The sequence below is a fragment of the Mchenga conophoros genome, linkage group LG4, assembly GCF_057382185.1.
Source record: "Mchenga conophoros isolate Kocher_MC1m ecotype Shallow Benthic linkage group LG4, M_conophoros_male_GT1.1, whole genome shotgun sequence".
NCBI classification, from domain to species: domain Eukaryota; kingdom Metazoa; phylum Chordata; class Actinopteri; order Cichliformes; family Cichlidae; genus Mchenga; species Mchenga conophoros.
The window spans coordinates 13,461,649-13,482,413 of record NC_140529.1 but is presented as its reverse complement, the minus strand read 5'-3'; the positions used below and the strand labels follow the sequence as shown (position 1 = coordinate 13,482,413).

Sequence of the window (20,765 nt, the reverse complement as noted above, 5' to 3'; positions counted from 1 at the left end):
ATTAAGCTATTCCCCACCTCATACCCTGTAGATAAGAGCGCTTTCACTCAGGGACACCACTCCCATCAAGATGGAAATGTTCAAATAAAGCAAGAAAAAAAACCTTGCTATAACGTTACAAAATTGCCAGGTGCCCTCAGTGTAGGAGTGGAGTATTCATAACAGTTCTAAGTATGCTAATCAAAGGGTGTGGTTTCCAAGAGTATTTAAAGTATTGCTATGAATTTTTGGCTGGTATTATTTTCCTTCTTTCATAAAGGTTAGTCTAGTGTAACCTCTGTTAAAGGAGGTATTAAAGGAAAGCACCTTACTTTAGTATGTAGAGAACTCCACCGGCTGTTTTATGGCTGCCACAGATACTTGCAGGTCACTCAGCTCATGTAGAACCTTCTTAAGCAAACTGACTGTCCAACCACACTGCGTGGCATGTCAGTTACCTGCTTTGTATGATGAAGTGCACCTGTGTTGAATCGTATGCATTCATCATTTAGGTTTTTCTTACGTGACTAAAATAGTTAAAATACCTAACACTGGGGAAAGGGTTGAAGGTTAAAATGGTTTATATGAGATGGAAATATTGAGTGAAGTGGGTAATACTGGGTTGCTAGATAAATGGTACACATTTGCTAAAAGTGGTGATAATAACAATGGTTATTTTACACAAAAAACATCAAAGCCCAAATACCTCTGTGAATTAAGCTGAAAAAGCACAGACATGCAACACAGTGGAATGGAGCTAGCTTTAGCTATGCTTTGGTTATGATTACATAAGCTAAAGTATATCAAGTACAACATGGTGAAAGAGCATGATCTAACAATAATGGCTAACATACCTAACAGCAGCTAAAGGATAAATGGTCAAAGTAGTTAAGCATACATTACAACATAATGAATAAAATAGCGTACAATAGCTAAAGGATAAGTGGTTCAGATTTGGTATAAAATAATGGTTAAAAAAAAAAAACTGAAATAGTTAATATTACCTAAAAACAATGGGTAAGATATCTCACATTAGCTAAAGGCTAACAATTGAAATATTAAGCATTAAAAATAATTGATAACTGAAACGCTTTAATACTAAAAGTGACAATTTAGCAAATAAATAGAATTAACTGACTAAAGGCTAAAAGAAATGCAGCAGTTAGCTTAAAAAAATGGTGATACTTGAGGATAAGTTTGGGCCTTGTACTGTCATCAAGCCCATCTTTCTGTTATCTGGTTTCACTCACCTCAACATGAACGTGGTTATCGACTGAGAAAGTGAAGCCAGAGTTTTCCCAGTCTAGCTGCAAGGGCACAAAAGAGCCGTCTTTGGCAGCGTTGTTGTCACATTCTTTAATATAAAGAGTGACATTAGTAATTTGAGCTATGGAGGTGTTAATTGACAGCTTTCATGTCATTGCAGTATTTTTCAGGGATGGCTTTTGCTCGGCACATGGACAGGAAAACACCACATTAACAGCAGAGCAGGAAACTAGATGTGTAACTATTTATTTATTTACTTAGAAATATGTTCTAGATAGTTTCCTCATCAACCGGTCGGCCTCCTCGCAGATCTTTGCGCTCTTGCTCCTTCATCTGTTGTCGTAAGGCCTCATCCATGATGCTGCCAGTATCACCCAACTTCTCCCCCCTCCTCCTCCTTGGCCTGGAAGGAGACGGTCAGAGAAACAAACTGACTCCCATCCCATATACGTGTACTGCACATGCTGCATGTCTGAGCATGCAATAAAGGTGGGTGTCTGTGGGTGGGCTGCACCTCCCTCTTGTGTCTGCACTTTAAGGTATTCTGGATGCATTCTTTCATGCATCTCTCTTATCTGTAGTTTATCTCGATCTTTCACCTCATCCTGCAACAGCTTCTCCTCCAGCTGCTTCTGGATCTGCTCACCAATCCTCTGCCTTAGTCTGATATAACAAACATGAGGTGACAATTCTTCTAATTTACATCCACTGACTTCAGCAGCATGATGATTGCAAAGTGATCTTATGGCAAAGCTCATAAATCCTTTCGGTCTCCAACCTATTGATTCTCCTGCGTATCTTGTTTGACTCTGCTGAGCGCTCTAAACCAGCTGAGGTAGCCACACACCCATAATAGAGTAGTCCATGTGAATGTACGCCAGACCTACTGTATATTAAAAAATAAATAAAAAAGGCTTTTCTCATTCACATGTCCAGGAGCTGCTTCCTGCCAAGTGCTGGGCCTTGACCTCCATCTCCCTCAGGCCGTTCTGGGTTCTGAATAAATCAATTTAGTATATTTTAGTTTCCTCTGCTGTTTAGATTTCTGTATGAGGAATAAATAAAAGATTTAAGAGGTTACTGTGGTGTTATTAATCTAGAAGTCAAGTGTCAGTGATGATATTCGTAATGGCTTCGCTAGTGTTACAGCTGTAAAATGTGTTTTTCTTTTCCATCATGTGGATGTCTGGGCACGTGAGTGTTTCCTCCCATATTGCAACCTGGCACCAGGATGCAATATGGGAAGAATGCAAGCCTGAAGAGGCAGTGTGATGTTTTGAGCAGTGTTCTGCTATTAAACCTTTGCACACCTTCAGGGGTCTAGTGGACCCCCTATAGCCAATCACAGTGGAGTAGCCACGTCTTACAATCAGAGAGTTATGGTGCACACATATAGTACTGGGTAGCACTATAGCCCCTGTCACTGTTTTCGAGGTCATTTTTGATTTCTACATGAACAGAGCGCTGCTTGCACTTACAGGCTGGAAAGTGTTGAAGGAGGGTGGAGATGAGAGGCAAGAGAGATGAATGAAATAGATCAAAATGAGTCTAGGAACCAAAATAAAAACAGATGGAACAGAGTTGTCTGTTTTGGATTTATAAGGATGGATTAAAGAGGAGGAGTGTGTGCTTGTGTGTGTGATGCTCACAGTTGTGTCTGACTGCCGGGGTCGGATCATAAAGACTGACAGACACACTGCTCGCAGAGGTCAGTGTGACGGCCAAAATCCTCCATCACTCTCAGTATCTCATGAGGAGTGAGAGGGAGAGCAGAGCTGTGAGGGGAGCCAGGTTTCTCTTTCACCTTCCACACTCACTCGATGATGCAACTGAGGACAAAGTGAGGGAGGCTGAAGCAGGTGAGTGCGCTTTAATTCACCGCTTGACACAAAGTGCTCAGACGTATTAGTTTGAGCATCTGTCTCCCGGAGAGCTTCCATAGCGACAGCTATTTTCACCCGTTTTCCTCCTCTGATTTGGCTGTCTGTCTTCCCACCAATTACCAGCAGTGTGTGATTTTCTGTCACAGTCTTTTTATTCTTTAAATGTGATTAGTAGTGTAAAACCAATCAGGCCCCCTTCACTCTCTCTTTTAAATGCCTCACTAATCTGAGGCAGTTGGGTAGAGCCGCTTCTCCTTGGAAACTAATAACAGGCTGCTGGTATTTTTAGTGGCATGAGTTATACCTGACGTCAAGCAAATTTAACAGATTCCCTTATGAAGCATTTCATTTACATTGCAAGATTATTTTTTTTTAACTTGCTGTTTAAATCGAGTCAAACACGTCTCAGTATCGTGTCTCATTCCCTGTTTCTCCTCCATCAGCCCAAGCCCTCATTTAAACCCTCGCGCGATGGCATTCGTGCAGCGGATGCGCTCCCCTTGCCTCTCCTTTGTCCAGACATTTTTGTCTCTCCTCCTGAGCACCACGGCCCTCATGTCCTCCTACTGGTGCGTGGGTAAGCAGAAGGTGCCCAAACCGCTGTGTTCGCCCACCAAGCAGACCAATTGCATCCCCGTTCCCGGCGTCTCCAACTCCTCCAGGATTCAGTTCTTCTGGGAGACCGGCGACGACCGCTTTGTCTTCCCCAACTTTCACACCGGACTGTTCATCATCTGTGAGGAGAACATCTACATAGATGAGTGGGGTGAGAGAAAAGAGGGGAGTGGGTAGAAATGTGACAAGCCCAGAATATTGTGATTGATTTCTGTTGTGTAAAGTAAAAACAAAAGTCAAACAGAAGTCCTTACTGACCACAATGGAGAGTCAAAGGACAAAGTTGCTCAGTTTCTTACAAAAGCCCAGACGTGGCACCGCTGACCCTGAAGGGGATTAACAGGAATAGGCACTAATGAATGAGAGAGCACTGGATTTGGACAAAGAAGCTAAAAATAAGCACCGATGCTCCTCTCTAATTTATCTAGTGATGCTTGTAACATTCAATCAGTATCACCGGAAGGTTTTTTATAAGCACGCCCTGATCATACTTGATGATTAAACTGCGTGGTGAGTAGCCAAACAAGGTTAGCCAAACATCTGCCCAGAAACAGGAAGCGAAAGGAATCCTTAGTCCAGCATTAGACACTGAAATGGGTGACAGGAAGAGAGGAAGTGCAAGGTGGTAATGTGAAGTGAGGACTCAGGTGTGTTTGTACGTGTGCGATTGTGACTGTATTTGGGTGGGCGCTCGGCACAAAGAGGATTATCATCTGTGTTTATATTCTGCTAGCCGAGATTTAGACTTCAACAGCATGACTCAATTATGGATTAAAACCCGGAGAGAGAAAGATTGATAGGATTCACAAACATCGACCGGGTATTCACCGTCTCATTTGCAGCTGATCTGCAGCAGATTTGAAGGATGATTATCAATATTTACGATAAGCCCCTTCAAAAATTCAACTGACATATATGGTTAATTAAGTAAAACTCCACATTACAATACGCGAGCTGTGCATGCACCCTAATCTCGTGGTCTCCAGCTATCTGTTACCATGTCTGCAACAGAGTAAATCAAGTGTTGAGAGAGAAAAGGCTTTCTCCTAGCAGCCCATCCAAACAAGCCGTACTTGTTCAGTTATTTTCTAATCATGCTGTCATGAACTTTAATATTTAACATGCTAACTGGGGCCTGTAGAGTCTGAGATAGAGCACTTTGGGGGGGTTTTCAATTTCTTTGAGCGTTGGATGATCTGAGCCCACTCCTTGGAGAGGCGTGTGGCTCAGGAAGTAGATCAGGTCATCTGCAACCTTCATATTAGTCATTTACTAATTTGTGGTTCGATTCCTGACTCCTTCAGTCTGCATACGTGTGGGCAAGATAATGAACTCTGAGTTGCTCCTATTAGTATTAACGTGTGTGTGAATATTAGACAGAGAGCGCTTAGTTTAAAAAGGGGTTGCAGTCAGGGCTGTCACCTCACAGCAGGACTCAAATCCACAATCTCGCCCAGGCCTTTTCTGTGTGGAGCATGTTCTCCCAGTGTCTGTGTGGGTTCTCTACAGGAACTTTGGCTTCTTCCCACAGACCAAAGACATGCAGTTAGTGGGGTTAGGTTAACTGGTTGGTTCTAAATTGTTCATAACAAATGTGACGTTGAATGGTTTACTGTCTGTGTTAGCCCTGTGACCCTGTGGCAGCTGGGATAGACTCTTGGGTCCCTTCTGTTTTCAGATTGTTTAGAAATGACCTTATAACCCAGATTGATGGGCAGTAACTTCTCTAGGATCATTGATGTCTTTCCTCCTTATCACTGTATTAACACACCTGACTGCTCCAGATCAGCAGTCCTCCAAAACTGCTTTTACAGAGGTGCTCACACTCACTGATGATCGGTTAATTAAGTGCGTTTGATTATCATTCTCTACTCTCTTAATTCCAATGAAATCAGTAAGGAAGGCATTTAGCCTTAGTGTTGGTTTAATAAATAATATCAGTGTAATAAGTCACGTGTTTTTTACAACCTCCTACGGATGTGAGGATGCTGTTTACTTATAATTATGTCCTGACACATAACACCGTAGAATAGAAAGAGTTTGCACTTTCTTTTTTACACGACTGAAATTCAAAAATAATTCAAAGCAAGTGCGGCGCGGTGTCCTTGGGAGCTCTGAGCACCAATCCAAAGATAAAAATCAAACAAAGCAAATGAAGAAAACCTATAACAACACAGAGGGGAGCGCAGAGTGATGAAGGCCACGAGCACGCGGCTGTGTGTGTTCATTACTGTGTTTTTCTTAATGCACTTTGCACATGCGTGTTCAAGTTAGTGAAAATCTGTTCCTCATTTCTCCCCCTTTATTTGCATCTGTTTTTCTTAAGTCTCCGTATGCTGTACTTTCAGGGCCACCTCGGTGTAGAGCCATATGGTACTCTAATTATTTCAGCTGCCATGTAAACAATTAGATAAACAGGCTACAAAGAGGCTTAACCCACTACTGGCACACGTTGCTACTGTTTTTAACGCACGGCCCGTTTGATTGGTGGAAACAAAATGCGGCAATATTGAAATGAATCTAATCTAATCTAATGTTATAAAAATGGAAAACACAACAGTCTCAATGTGTGACCCTGTAGCCACAATCTTTCGAGATCTGAGCTAATCTTTTAATCTCCTATCACCAGGTTAACTCAGGCCATTACAGCACTCATGCAAACGGTCATCTCAAATCTGGTTTCTCACACAGTAATTAGATTGCAGTGTTTATTTACACTGAGAGTAATTACGCAGGGGCTGGCGGATTTTGGGGAGAGACAATGCTGCAATGGGTCTTACATAAAACATTTCCAGAGCAAACTCTTCTCATGTTTTCTTCTGATTTCTAGAGGAAAAGTGTCGAGGCTTTTACACACTCCCCCCAGGATCTGAAAAAGGTAAAGTTTTGCGGTTTCTCCCGCAGTGTCGTTTGAAATCCGTTCCCTCATCTGTCCCCTCTCTCAGCCTCTCCTCCTCCTTCTACAGCAATGCTTTGGCTGTCGCTGTCAATGGAGCTCGTGAATATCGGTCTGCTGTTAATCAGCTGCATACTGCTGTCCGTGCAGCTGTGTATCAGGGCCTGGTTTCCCTCTATGCAGCACTGGGGCCAGCTGCTCAATGCTTTTGCAGCTGTCTTCACAGTCCTGGGAGGTACAATATTTAGATGCATAGTCAAATCAGAGTGACTTCTGTTAACACCGCAGAAACACCGACAGAGTGACCAGGTTGTTACATTTCCTCGTTTTGTCCTCTCAGGTCTGCTCGGGATGGTCGGTCACATGATGTTCATGCAGGTGTTTCAGACCACTGCCTCGATGGGACCAGAAGACTTCAAGCCACATAGTTACGGGTACTCCTGGGCATTCTAGTGAGTTCTTTAACCATTTATATTACGTAGAAGATGTAGAAGATCACAGTGGTTCAGCCCAATTAGTTGTTCCCTCTCTGACTCAGACCATACTGGTATGATGATAATCTATTCCTCATGTCTATTGCTAAGTGCTTGTCTGACTGACTAAAATTCTTGTTTTGGGGATGAAAACAGGAGAATAAACATTCTTTTCCTGGCTCTTATGTGAATCAGACCAATTTTTTTCCACACCAAATTCCTTGAGCTGTTTGTTTGGGATTCTTTGTGGGACCTCTCAATCAGCTGGGGATCAAGTCCCTCCAGCTTGTCACGCTACTGAAATGCCCTCAAATCATTTGCCCACTTAAAACGACAGTTTTACAACTCTCAGCTTCTGGAAATAAGTTCTTCTGCAAACACACAGTTGCTTGATGCGTTTTAGAGACACAGTACTGTGCAAAAGTCTTGAGTCATCCCTCATTTCTTTATATATTTTATTTAGGAAATAGGTGCATCAATTTATTGCAACGGATTCCAACATACATAGGATACAATATGTGTATATTCTATGTAGAAATACAATATAGCAAAGTCCTGTGTCATTTTTTAAGGACATGACTTTCAGATACTGTTTATCTGCTTTAGGCCTGCCAATTCTTCTTTTCCACTTGTCCAGTATAAATAGTATAAAAGTCAGAGTTTCTGAGTTTTCCCTTTAAGTCCAACTTCCAAGTTGAAGTTAACAATCCAAGATGGTAGTAGGGCACCAAAAAGCTACTCGGAATAATATTACTACTTGTGAAAAAACAAAACGTTGTGAAACGTTTGTGATGCCGTTTCTGTTTCTCCTCCTCTGCCTCCAACAGTGTGGCCTGGCTTGGCTTCACCATCTGCATGGCTGCAGGTGTCTCCACCCTGAACAACTATACCAAAAAGGTCCTGATGGTGGGTCCCAGGCGTGCCTCTGACCTCAACCCCTGCAGCTTTAACTTTATGGGACTTCTGCCACCTGCTCCTTACTACACACCACCAAATCCTGCCTCCAACCTCACCTGTCCCCTGTCTCCTCCTCGGATCTCCCACTTGTCTCCCTACTATGCCCCCCCTTCGGAAACATTGCCGCCCTCCGCCCCCACCCCAAGGCTCACGCACTCCCATTCACTTCCTATCTCGATTTCTAAGTCCTTCCCTCCTCCCCCCTCTCACCCTGCACCTGGATCACCTTTTCACCGTCTGTCCCTGCCCTCACCATCTCCCTCACCTACACCACCCGTCTCTTACCACACGACCCTCCCAAGACACCAGGAGAGTCATTACGAGCAGGAAGAGGACTACAGCCCCCTCTGAGGATCTACACCTCTCTTAGAAATGCTGTGTGCTGGGAATATTAAACTTTATAGAACATGGTCCCAAATTCCCTCCATTTCTCAGTTTGAGGTCCTGCACCCATAGGTAACAATCACATTTACACAATGTTAGAAAACACAAGTTCTGTACTGAAAAAATATGTAATATTAACTTTTTCTGCTTGTTGTAAATAAATGCAAACACAGTTTTGCATTCTCCTGTTTGTTGTGGAGCAATTTTGGCCCACTTCTTTATAACGTCTGTGAGCACATGGGGATAATTTTGTGTTAATACACAGAGGCAGTTAAAGATATACTTCGTTTTTCCTCTCTCTTTACTTCCTTCTAAACCCATTCATGTTACTAATGGACGTCATCTGTTGTGAGATGTTGCCGTGTTTCTTCATAAGTGTGTGAATGTGAGAGTGAATGAATAGTGGAATTGTAAAGCGCTTTGGGTGCCTAGAAAACCGCTATATAAATGCAATCCATTATTATTATTATAAGATTACACAACTTTTTTGTATTTATTAATTTATTTAATCAGAATATTTGAATATTTGTAAAATAAACATTTTTTTTTAGAACATAATAAAATTTTAACATTTGATGTGTTTCCTTTGGACTGCTTTTGTTAGAAAATAACATTTTAGTGATTCATAAACCAGTGTATTCATTTGTTATTTACAATCTGCAATGTCTGTTATTTAAATGAAGAACATGTGGATAAAGACTGAGCATAATACAGAAACTCCTCATTATGTATAAAATGTATATCAACCTTCACTTTGTGAGCCAGTGTAGTTAATTAAGAAATCCATGTCATGACAACTGGAGAAGAAAAATAAAAACACCTCCAATAACTGATTGAAATTCACGTTTTAATATAGTAAAAATCACCGTCAGTGTCATTCATCATGACGTACAAAGGTAGCAAAAATAAACAAGAGCATACAGAGCGTCATGGGAAACAAATTCTATTTACACACTACATCTCATACACCAAGAGTAAAGCCAGTTGCCTTTCAGTGTGGAAGCAGGTTTAATCTGGGTGATCGAATCTATGCTTTTAGAAACTAATGTGATTACATTTACAACCAGAAAAGACAGCTGAGTCTTTGAGTTATGTAAAATGGCAACTTTCAAACACTCCATGAGAACGTAACCAAAAGGCTTTTATGTGTTTCACGCTGAAACAAAGTAAATTCATTTTGCCTTTACATTTAGTATTAAACTGTATCTCCAGGGTTTGATTTGGTGTCTTCCCAATTACAAACAATTACAGCACAACCTCAGCAGCATCATAATATCGGCTTTCCACCGTATATCTTTGTATAGTCTTATTATATTTTTATATATTATGTAAGACTTCAAACAGATTAGCTACGGGTTGATTGCATTATGTTTTCACTCTGTTTATTCAGTGGCACACTGTATGAAGTAATACAAGGGCAAATTAAAAATTAAAAATCAATAAACTAACAACAAAAAAAAAAATCTAAACAATAAAACTCACCCATTTCCATATTATAAATGTACATTACAAACTGTTGTTTTTTTTTTATAATAGAGGGATATTAATAGGTCTTAGTCTATGATAGCATCTTATAAACATTAAGGCCTTTTTTTATGTAATTAAAAAAAATAAAGGATTGTTTATCATTAGATGCCCTCAATAAATCCAGCCCCACTCTGGGCTGGAAATACACTCAAATACAGCTGTGATCGACTGAGCCTGCAGAAATAAGCCCGAAACTCCGATTATCTGAAAGCAGGCTCAGTTAAACACCAGTATGTATTTGAGGAGGATCAGCAGATCTACTATATCTATAGCTGAAAATACACTAGCAGCTCAAATCTGATGTCCAAAACAGATACATGTAAACACAGACCACACACTGTAATTAAAGCCAGATTTTAGCTGGAAGAGCAGATTCAGTTAAGGGTTCCAGGTTTGAATTCTGGAGCTACTCCGCAGTCTTCTTGCGTAGCACGAAGTAAATGATGGAGGAGAGGAATGTGAGAGCGAAGGCGATCCACGCCAAAATGAAGCAATGGCCGTAACTACCCAGACTTTGTTCATTAGTATGGAAGCGGTCTGTGTAGATGGAGGCAGCGATCATGATGCACAGGCCTGAAGTGAAGGAAACATGGAGACGAGTGAAGATGCACATCAGCGGATGTCATACAGAGAGAAACACCCTCAGTGAAAGGAATAAAACATAAGAGAAAAAAGAAATACTCACAGGCAAGGAACTGAAAGACACCAGAGACGAGGAACCTCTGTCCTTTGGGGAGGGTGAAGAGTTGAGCCACAAATACGAAGATTCCAATGATGGAGAATATACAAGCTAGCACTGAGCTGGCCTGCACTGCTTGGAGGTAACCTGCAGGCGGAGCCAGAGAGAGCAAACGCAATGAAGATACAGAGTGTGTGAAAGGGTGTGGGGGGTGTAATAGCTTAAGGACACTCCCTGGAAACGGCAGCACTGCAGTCACATTGAACCTTTGAAAATCTCAGACACAGTTGCAATGCTGACAGGCAGGAACATTATGTTCAAACACGCCAAATGCTTTATGGTAAAAAGACGCTGATCACAAACAGCTAAAACAGTCTTGTATGTTTGACTCAAGGCAATAACTGCATACCAAAGGATTAGGAAAAAGTCTTCATTTGCAATGCAAATAATACAGAATTTGGGTGAGTGTAAACTCATTGTGTGTCCCACCAAATGATGCAGATAAAAAGCATGTTCCTGGATTCAACTCTCAATGCTTAAAATAGGTGTTATATTTAATGTGTGAGCTCCAGGCCCCAAAGTATTGTATCAGATAGTACTCTTAACAGAATGCACTGTATATATATTTAAATCTTAGTTGTCTTCCCTTATAAATGGAGCATCACTGTTTAAAATCACAATGCAGTCACAGTGTGTTTGTGCATCTAACTGTGCCTGTGCAGCTCTGCTTAACACAACTGACCAGCTACATGTCATAGCATCAAACTATTACTAATCTCTTACTTTGATTCTACACATACGAAAACGTAACACTGAGAGGTGCAAGCATGGAAACATGTTCTCTTACTCTCTGGGTAGGTTGGTGGAAGATCAACAGAATGCCATGAGTTATTCACGAAAACCCAGCGGGCCCATATATCAGTGGGCATGTTTCCGGCTGAGATGACCCACCAGGCCTGACGGGGAAGACAAAGACAATATTTGCAAAAATATTAACAGAATTCTTGTGTGCTAAAGTAAAAGCGGTGAATCAGTATGAGTGGAAATTAAACAGGTAGATACTGCAGCAGCAGTTATGGTGTGCATTTGCAGGGGGAAATTATGACAATATGAAGAAGGAATTCACTCGTTCCTTTAACTGAGACAAATCTCACTCAGGTATGCAACAGTGGCTGCAACGCAGGTGAGACTCGCATATAGGTATCCGTACTTGTGTGACGTATCTGGGTAAGACGCTCAGCGGTATGGGGTAATGACACAGAGCTCGTCACCATATATCGCACAGAAATGTCAAACATGTGGCCATCCAGAAGAACAGCTGGCCGCACGCCGAGAAGGAATGAATTCCTCAACAGATGAATCAGTCTCAACTCTTTGCCCATCCATCATGTCAGAAATGCACAAGGCCTGAAGCTAAGGGAGGAGGCCAGCAGCAATGCTGGGGCAATTATGCCTTGAGCATGGAAGAAGTCTATACACGGATAACAAGAATTGCACTTACATTGTCAATAGTGGCTGTCAGGAGGATGATGATGCAGGCGATGTGGAGAACAAAGATGGCGGCGAGGAGAATCAGCATGATGACTGTGCTGCAGAGAGGAAGGCACAACTTTAACATGTAACAGGGCGAGTAAAATAAACCAAGCAGACTAGGAGGGAACAGTCAAGCGTGGCCTACAGCTAACTCATTGTGTTGTTTGGTTTTTCTTTAGTAAAGGAAGCCTTTCGTGCGAGTCCCAAGTGTGTGCGCGCGCACACACATCCTCATGAACGCACGCATTCAGTGCACCAAAGCTAGGCCCAAACCTGGCACCCGCTCAGGGCGTGGCTTCTTAACGTCTAATTACCCTGGTTTACGGCTCCCAGTAAAAGAATCAGAGGTGCTGATGGGCAATTGTGTTTCAAACAAAATCAGTGTATCCCTGGGAAAGCAGATACCTCTGGTATAGAGACAACTGTGGAGGAAAGTTCATGACAGGCAGATGAGTTTAGGCTTGTCTCAGGGCATGGTGATTACAGTGGAGGAACCTGCCACTCCCTAAAATAACTGTAGAGACTACACTCTGTTCTCTGCACCTTGATGCTCCACACCTGATCCCTTTAGTCTGAATCGGACCGCTCGATATCTCCCGACTTAAAAAATAAACTTAAGCCTAGCTTTAAAAACTGTTCCCCCTGACTGATTAGTCAAAAAAGATGACCCCGCCTATGAGATATCAGTTAGTTTAGAATTTGCTAATCTAATGTATACAAGAGCTATGTTTGGCTGTAGCTAACAATAAGGCTGCTCTGGGTGTGAACAGAGAAAGAGGCACATCTGGAATGCGCTGGTTCTCTGGGCTGGTAAAGGAGTGTTCATGGGATGGGTCCTCATACACGCTTCACACGCCCGCCAGTTCCCTTACTTTCATACGCAACCACGCACGTATACAAAAAGAAAAGGGGAGGGGCACATCCCCGCAAAGTAATTTCCCACGTTTTGCCCACTTCCAATCTAGTGACAGCGAAGGCAAATATTGGCTCTGCGGCTCAGCCTGAAGGCAGAGAACGCAAATACAGAAAGAAGGACCAAACTTTAATGAAAAAAAGCTGTGAGCAGATAAACAACAACAATAACAACAAAGTTAAAGCTGATGCTTTCATTTAAAACACGCACACTGAGCACTTTGATCAAAGAAGACATGTTGACTGCTCCTGTGGGCTTTCCCCCCGACTAAATCTGAATCTAGCATATTTTCCATACACAAAATAGACCACATTTGTTTGGGGCAAGATCTGAGAATGTAGCAAAACCACAAGTCCTGATGCAGGAACTGAGACTGGAGCAAAACCTGGTGAGGAACAAGTTGCTTTAACGGTAGAGCAAAGAAAGGTAAACAGGCTCTACTTCACAGATGCACAGACACACACGTCTCCACACTTTAGCCTTTTTTATCATTAGATTTTCTTATCTTCCAATGGAAAAAAACCCCCCCAAAACATTAATGCAAAACTACAAAACAAGCTTCTATTCAAACATCACTCAAGCTTGATGAAACACCTGTAGAAAAGAAGCAAAAGAAGAAGAAGAATCTTTGACTTACTGTTAGGTGGCTGTTTGTCTCTTCAAGTCTAATTCCTCCTGCTCTCAAAGACACCGATTTCAGACTGTGTCCAAATGTACAAACACAAGTTCTACTCAATCTGCCCACTATTTTACCCTGCCCTCTTTTTAAGTCCACACCCAGGACAAGCCTCTTGCTGACTTGATCACATAATCTCTGCCCCTTTTTCTTTCTGTCCCGTCTCTTCCTCCTCGACTCTTCACTCATCGTCCCACCCTCCCTCTCTCTCTATGTGTACACATACCAACGCTCAAACGGACACTTAGTTTCTCTGTGTTTGGTGTGTTTTGCCTTTGTCACTCAGCTGATGGTGGTGATTTTCTCTGTGAGGACACACGTGATGATTCACTGACATTATGTGGGAAAAGCAGGGGGGGGGGGGGGGGGTGTTAAAGCCTTGGAAAGTGATTTTACGCATGTTGCCATGGCAGCAGACTGTAACCACCCAAAACACAATCACATTGTTACTAGTGTGTGTATGTTATGTACCAGCAATCATAACTTAGCTGCGCAGACGCACACAAACACACATAACTGAATTTATTGTTTCTCCCTAATCACTGCCATTCGCCTTTTCCAGCTTTTGTTACAGAGGAAGAGGTTTCAGGATAAAGGAATGTTGGTGCTTGCCATCGAGGGAAAAATAGCTGGAGGCCCAAACGAGTGCAGCTCGTTGCTTAAGTGAAAAAGATGGAGCAGAAAAGGGGGAGGAGGTTCTTTGCAGAAAGTAGGGTGGCAGTGAGGTATTTCACGCCGCTCGAAGTTCATTAGTTATTACTTATTATTACTCGTCTGTTCCTGCTGATGATTGAGGTTCTCCCAATGACTCCAGTGAGTCAAAGTCATCTGCTTCTTTAGCAGATCGCACAGATTACTCACAGGAAGAACCTTACAGAGGGAATCTATTAGGCTTGTCCTCATTTTCAGTGCCATGCAGGCTGTGTGTACTGTAGGAATAGTGGACGTATGGGATCGGGGTATGTGTAAGCATCCTTGTGAGCCTTCGAATGAGCCTAGCAGCATGGCAGTTCAGTGGTTAGCGCTGGCCCTGGGTTCAACCCCAGATATAGGTCATGTGTCGAGTTTGCATGTTCTCCCCATGCTTGAAATCATGATAGGGCGAAGCAGTTCTCAAGTTTCACTGTAGTTAAATTAAAGTTTAACACTATGAAATCACAGGATTTCATAGATAATCATAATAAGTAGATTTCTTATCTCAGGTACACATCATCTCAGTTGTGACAGCCGTATCCCGACCCACCTTCTGTTTACGAGGGGAAACCGTTCTACCTGTGACTCATGCTGAAGCCACCCTAGTTTGAGTCAAAGAATAAGAATTTGAAGCTGAAGTTGAGCATGACAGGTTTCCTTTCAAAGGCGATCAGTCCATATCATCATAAACTATTTCATTACGGCCTAAAATGTGTTACACAACCCACAGCAAATCAAACATTAACAATGCAGCGTGCTGGTGTCAGAGCCTCATAACTACATCTAACAGCAGTTACACTCTACATCCTGTTTTCCCTCACAGTAATGGACACAGTAAGAGGCGAAGACCGAATTAGAAAAACTAGAATTTCCACATCGTGGTTGTATGCCTCTATTAACCAATCAAGTTGAAACATGTTAGTTAGTTGTCCAAGTTGGTGGTGTGAAAATAGATGCTGTCTGCTTCACAGAGTATGAGGATAATACTCTGTGATTTCTGACATCTACAAAAAAAACAAAAACTAATTTGACCTGGATTTGTTAAGCTCTGTTGTAACTGTTTTGCTCTGTGTGTAGTGTATGAGTGTGCAAGTTCAATGGGCAATAGAGCTAATGTGTGAATAACAAAGGCTTACACACAACAGTAGACAAAGCTACAAATATAGATGCTGCTGCAAGAAGCTGCACATTAAGAGCAGAAGCTTCATGGAGCACCGGACGACTACGCTATCCAACAGTCATGCTGTTTCCATGTGAGCCACCAAGTCTAGTGTGACTAACTCAGAAAAAGAAATATGAATTGTAGCCACAAGTTCCTCTTTTTAAAAGAGTCGCTGACATCACAGCAACGAGTGCCTTCGACTTTTTGAGTATGAAATGTCATCATATTTTAATTTTAGCTCATTTTAAATTTGTGTAAATTGTTCCCACACAGTTAGAACTTGAAATGCCACTTGCATTGTAAATCCCTATGACAGGTGAACTTACAGTAAAGCACGATGATGTCAACCGCGCGGAAGCACGAGAGGCGGAGACTAGTTCAAAGTTTGAATTCGGTCACTAGGCAACTGCAGCAAGTGTAAGGGCATATGGCGAGGATAAAGACGAGCTGATGAGCAGCAAAATTGATAGAGTATTCTGCGTGTGATCATTTAGTCTACTGATTATATCTCTGACCATTTGGACATTTTGATCTTTAAACGAGGTTTGCAGCAGAAGGAAGTGGAAGGTGGCACTTCCTGAAAAAAACTAATTTGATGACAAAAATAACAACAGATGCAAGTAGGTAGGAAAGTCAAACACAATGTAGATGAAGCATCCAAAAATAATCTGTGTGTGGACTGGGAGGCTGAGATCACTTGTTTGCTTCTGCTGAGAATTAAAGTATGGCTAACAACATTTCTGAGTCAAAAGCTTGGCGGTGAGTTAGCATCGTATTAGGCTACCTCGGCCTCAGGTATGAGCCAGCAGGATAATAGCACACTTGCAGACCAGAGCAGAGGCTGCTCGAGGTCACAGCAGGGCTCACTGTGTGGCTCATAACATGAAAGCACGCACACAAGCATGCTTCCATACAAAACACTGTTGTCTCACATTGTTCTTTAGTATGACAAGAGCAGAATCAAGACTACAGAAGCCTTCAGATGAATGAGTGGTCTTTCATTCATTCACTCACTCTTTCAACACTCTCTATTTCTGATGCCGCGCCTCGGTCACCTGACCTATCGTTCCACGTCCCGCCCTATGGGAAAGCATCCGAGTCCGTTGAAATTGCGCACTTCAGGTTTTAGAATGCAGTTGCATACATCATCCAGCAATGTACGCCAAACATCCTCTGTGGGAAAGCTGGGAGATCGGTGCATGTGATCATATCAAGTCCTGTAATTTGTGCAATGTGACTTCAGATAAAAAAACTGCAACTGCTTAAAATATACAATCAGAAAAAAAGTGATATTGGCTGAAGAAAACAGGAGGAGAAAGGAGAAGACAAAGCTGTGAGAGGAGAATGCGGTTGGGCCTGCTCCTGTTCTGGGCGTGTCGACCCCACCTTGCAGCGAAGTTAAGCTCAGGTTTGCAATGTTCTATTCAGCGCGACAGGCCACTCCCTTCAGCCTGTTCATCTCGCCATAATATTAGAAAAGTGTTGGGAGTTTGAGGAAAAAAGCCCCAAAACAAAACAAAATGAATGCTTTCTTTGTTTTTTTGCCACATCAGTTATGCAAGAATCATGCCAGCCCCCCTTTTTTTTTAAGTTCTCGGTGTAATTTTAGGAGAGGAAATTGCCATGAGTCATGCATCAGTCAGCTATTATTTTTTTTCAGAGTGAAAAACTTAGCGGGTGTTTTGCACACCGCAGTTGTGCATGCAGCAGGAGGGGTGGGGAGGGGGGGGGTCGGAGCGTAGCCACGGCAGATTTCTCAGATCCAAACACAAGTCGACAAATCATGTGCCTCCATAACTGTTAAAGGAGAACCAATCAGGTGGCTTGCTCAACACACAGCCCTTTGTCGTGCTGGATCACTCAAAACAGCCGTCATACTGTGTGATCGACAGTGTTGTACTAATACTGATTCCTCCCCAGCGTATGCTCATTCATGGCGGTCCAATTTCAGTTTATTGCACACTGTTGGGTTCATTAAAGAGCTGAAAAGCAGAACTCAATCTGCTCTGCAACAATCGCAGGAACACACATTACTGCAAATGAGCCACGAGACCGACCAAGACAAGGGCTTCTCAATCATGGATTACCTGTCTCACCTTGAAGCCTTGAGCTAAGCCCTGCATTTTTGATTTAGCAGCTGTTTGCGGCACTGGTATTGCTAATCATTTATCACTTTGACACATGTTAAAATGTTTGGAGACGAGCCTCAGATACAGCCCAGCCACGTGATGCGGATGCCTGAACAAGGCGTACAAAAGAGCAGGTCGCTACGTTTTGGTTGGGCAACGTCAAAATCCTTTAATGAAGGTGGCTGTTAGGAGCGAGGAGTGAGGGAGGATTTCGACACGACCGTGTGAAACAAAGCCATCCCAGCGGTGCCTACATGCCAACACAGTGAGCCTGACCACAGCCAAGTCGCTGGCGTATTTACACAATAGTAAAGCTCTCTGTCTGTGGTTAGCGTCTCACTCGCCTCATTCCTGTTCCATCTCACAATATGTCACACCCTGCTCTGAGATTTCTAAACCTCTCCTATAAAAACAGTGACTGGGACTCCTTGGAAGAAGCCAGAGTGAACGAAGGGGCCAGAAAAAAAATTGATGTTGAAACTCTTGATTTGCCAAGGGGCAATTGTGTAATTTCAAAAGTACACCATCACCCTTATCTCTGCTCCCGGTGTCACCAGACTGGTTCTGATGAAAAGCCCCGGAACAGGCATGTCAGCCAAGGCGTGAGCCGCTCGCTCAGTCACATGTACATAAAAGCGTTTATAAGCACAGGGATATGTGAGCAGAGCATCTTGAGAAAAGCAAATATGAACAAACTGTACTCCAAATTAATCAACTTCTAAGGGAGTTACTCACAGACAGAGAAACACACCAACACACAGAGTTTCCATTCCCACCCTCCTTTTCTCTGCTGCTCTGGGGCGAGATGGTCATCAGTTTCAGTTTCCAGTAAAACTTTTTTTTAAAAAGTCTTTCTTTAGACAAAGACATTTAGGATACCGTTCATTTAGGAACCAAAATGAGCAGCAGGGTAACACCTGTGATGTAAAAAAGTGGGTTAATTCATATTATTTACGACACTACTTTTTAATCAGGTGTTCTTTTTCTCTAAGACCTGATAAATATGGACAAAAATAACCATTGTTTTACAAAACTGGCCCCAGTTTTTCAATTTTAAAATACATGTTACCATTTAAGCAAAGTTACACTATAATAAGGTGTTAGTCTTCATACCCGACACACAGCTGTACACAGTGTTAGCATCTACTGACATAAACAGCTCAAAAGGTTTCAGGATTTTTAATACGAACTATTTCTTTTTTATATACAAATCATACCAAACCTTAGCTTGCTACCTTACTAGTACCAGGTTGGACCCCATTTTTGCCTTCATACCTGCTTTAATTCTTCGTGGCATAGATTCGATGAAGTGCTGGAAACATTCCTCAGAGATTTTGATCCATGTTGACATGACAGCGTCACACAGCTGCTGGACATCCATGATGTGAATCTCCTGTTAAACCACACCTGGTGACTGTGGGGGCCATTTGACTACAGTGAACCCACCGTTACGGTGTGGTGTGTTGTCCTGTTTGGAAGCAGCCAGGAGAAGATAAGCACGGTGTGGTTATAAAGAGATGGACATGGTGGGCGGCAATAATCAGGCAGCCTGTGGTGTTTAAATGATGCACAGTTGGTCCAAAGGGGCCAGAAATGTGGCATGAAAATATCCTTCACATCGTTACATACCGCAACCAGCCTAAACCGCTGGTACAAGACAGAATGGATCCATGCTTTCATGTTGTTCACGCCAAATTCAGACCCTACTATCTGAATGCCACAGGTCAAAGGAGTGTGCCCAGTCGTCTGACCCAACACTGACATTTCTACCCGGAGGACTGCTGCTTTCTGGACATTTTCCCAGTAGATCAACAGCTCCTGATTCACTCAGACCAGCCCATTTGGCACCAGCAACCATGCCACATTCACTTAAATCACCTTCATTCTTCATTCTGATGCTTAGTTTGAACTTCTCCATGTCTACATGCAGTGACCTGCTGCCATGAGATCAGCTGATTAGCTATTTCTATTAACGAGCAGCTGAAAAGATACACCTGAAAAATAACCTCATTTCTTTAAAAACAATCCTGAGTTCAACCTAATCTTTATTCTGAAAACATAATTTCAGATTGTTGGTGCCCGATGATGCAAATTATTTAAATTGCATATTCATTCATGCATATTTTTAACTACATTTTAAATACTACGTTATGAAGCACACATGTTTTTAGTTTCTGATTCAAACAGTTGAATCTATTTCAAAATTTCCACATTACAAAAAAAAATATCTAATTTCAACGATTTCATCTCACTTTTAATAGTGTGGTTTTGAACATACAGCTGTACGCACTGTTAGTGGCTGATATGAACAATTTTAAATACTTTAAACTGACGTCTAATGCTTATTTGTACAATTTCCTTTTAAACATATACTTGTAGGTGCTTTACAACATATTGTTCTGTTTTTTATTCGCCTGCTTAGTAACAAGAGATTTATTTATTCATTTACTGTTTTATTTACAACATACACTGTATATTTGAGCAAACACTGCAATACCTATTGAAGCAGGAGAAGAGAAGCTGAGAACAGAGGTAAACACTGTGTGAAGGGCCATCAAAATCAAATTAAGACATCAAAGAATCGGCTAAACGCACAGCTAAGAGAATTTATCTCTGAGCATTTGCTTGTGCCCCGCTGGCTGCCTGCCAGTGGTTTGAATAGAAAAGTGAGACAGGAGCAGCTTCGGGAGTCTATTATGAACTCGACACAGCCGAGGTTTTCTACAGTGGATGTGAGCCACTTCACTTTTGAAGGCTGCAGAACAACTTTGTGTGCGGTGAACGTTTTGTGTGTCGACTGTGGTGCCCTAGCTACCGTTTACATTTAATAAAAAAGGAGGGGAAAAAAGATAATGCCTCATATTTAGCTGAGCCAAACTGTCTCCATGGTTACTGGCTAGGGGTTTTCATTCTTGATTCACTTCCTCACCCAGGGCGCTCTTTCGTAGCCCTCCCCCTTCTTTCCCTTTGCTCTTATTACTACATTTAACTCCAGTTTGT

General features: G+C 42.2%; 2 protein-coding genes across 2 annotated transcripts; one reads left to right on the top strand and one right to left on the bottom strand.

Moving 5' to 3' along the window:
* Window positions 1-2,929: 2,929 nt before the first annotated feature.
* On the top strand, window positions 2,930-9,029 carry gsg1 (germ cell associated 1). Its single transcript, XM_085270462.1, has 6 exons — window positions 2,930-3,104; window positions 3,572-3,894; window positions 6,574-6,621; window positions 6,710-6,874; window positions 6,980-7,091; window positions 7,940-9,029. The coding sequence occupies exons 2-6, from the start codon at window positions 3,600-3,602 to the stop codon at window positions 8,418-8,420; spliced, it is 1,101 nt and encodes a 366-aa protein (XP_085126588.1). The 5' UTR covers window positions 2,930-3,104; window positions 3,572-3,599; the 3' UTR covers window positions 8,421-9,029.
* A 257-nt stretch (window positions 9,030-9,286) lies between these two features.
* On the bottom strand, window positions 9,287-13,901 carry emp1b (epithelial membrane protein 1b). Its single transcript, XM_085270463.1, has 5 exons — window positions 13,743-13,901; window positions 12,161-12,248; window positions 11,507-11,615; window positions 10,666-10,806; window positions 9,287-10,553 (listed from the first exon to the last, which is right to left on the bottom strand). The coding sequence occupies exons 2-5, from the start codon at window positions 12,236-12,238 to the stop codon at window positions 10,387-10,389; spliced, it is 495 nt and encodes a 164-aa protein (XP_085126589.1). The 5' UTR covers window positions 12,239-12,248; window positions 13,743-13,901; the 3' UTR covers window positions 9,287-10,386.
* Between the last annotated feature and the right edge of the window lie 6,864 nt (window positions 13,902-20,765).

What these genes read in the sequence shown, in the direction of transcription:
- emp1b (XM_085270463.1), bottom strand. Translation starts at nt 12,238, where the DNA reads ATGCTGATTCTCCTCGCCGCCATCTTTGTTCTCCACATCGCCTGCATC. An exon ending in TGACAGCCACTATTGACAAT is followed by an intron (nt 11,616 to 12,160) that starts GTAAGTGCAATT and finishes CTTCCCCGTCAG; the next exon opens with GCCTGGTGGGTCATCTCAGC. An exon ending in TCCACCAACCTACCCAGAGA is followed by an intron (nt 10,807 to 11,506) that starts GTAAGAGAACAT and finishes CTCCGCCTGCAG; the next exon opens with GTTACCTCCAAGCAGTGCAG.
- gsg1 (XM_085270462.1), top strand. Translation starts at nt 3,600, where the DNA reads ATGGCATTCGTGCAGCGGATGCGCTCCCCTTGCCTCTCCTTTGTCCAG. An exon ending in TGTCTTCACAGTCCTGGGAG is followed by an intron (nt 6,875 to 6,979) that starts GTACAATATTTA and finishes TTGTCCTCTCAG; the next exon opens with GTCTGCTCGGGATGGTCGGT. An exon ending in GGGTACTCCTGGGCATTCTA is followed by an intron (nt 7,092 to 7,939) that starts GTGAGTTCTTTA and finishes TGCCTCCAACAG; the next exon opens with TGTGGCCTGGCTTGGCTTCA.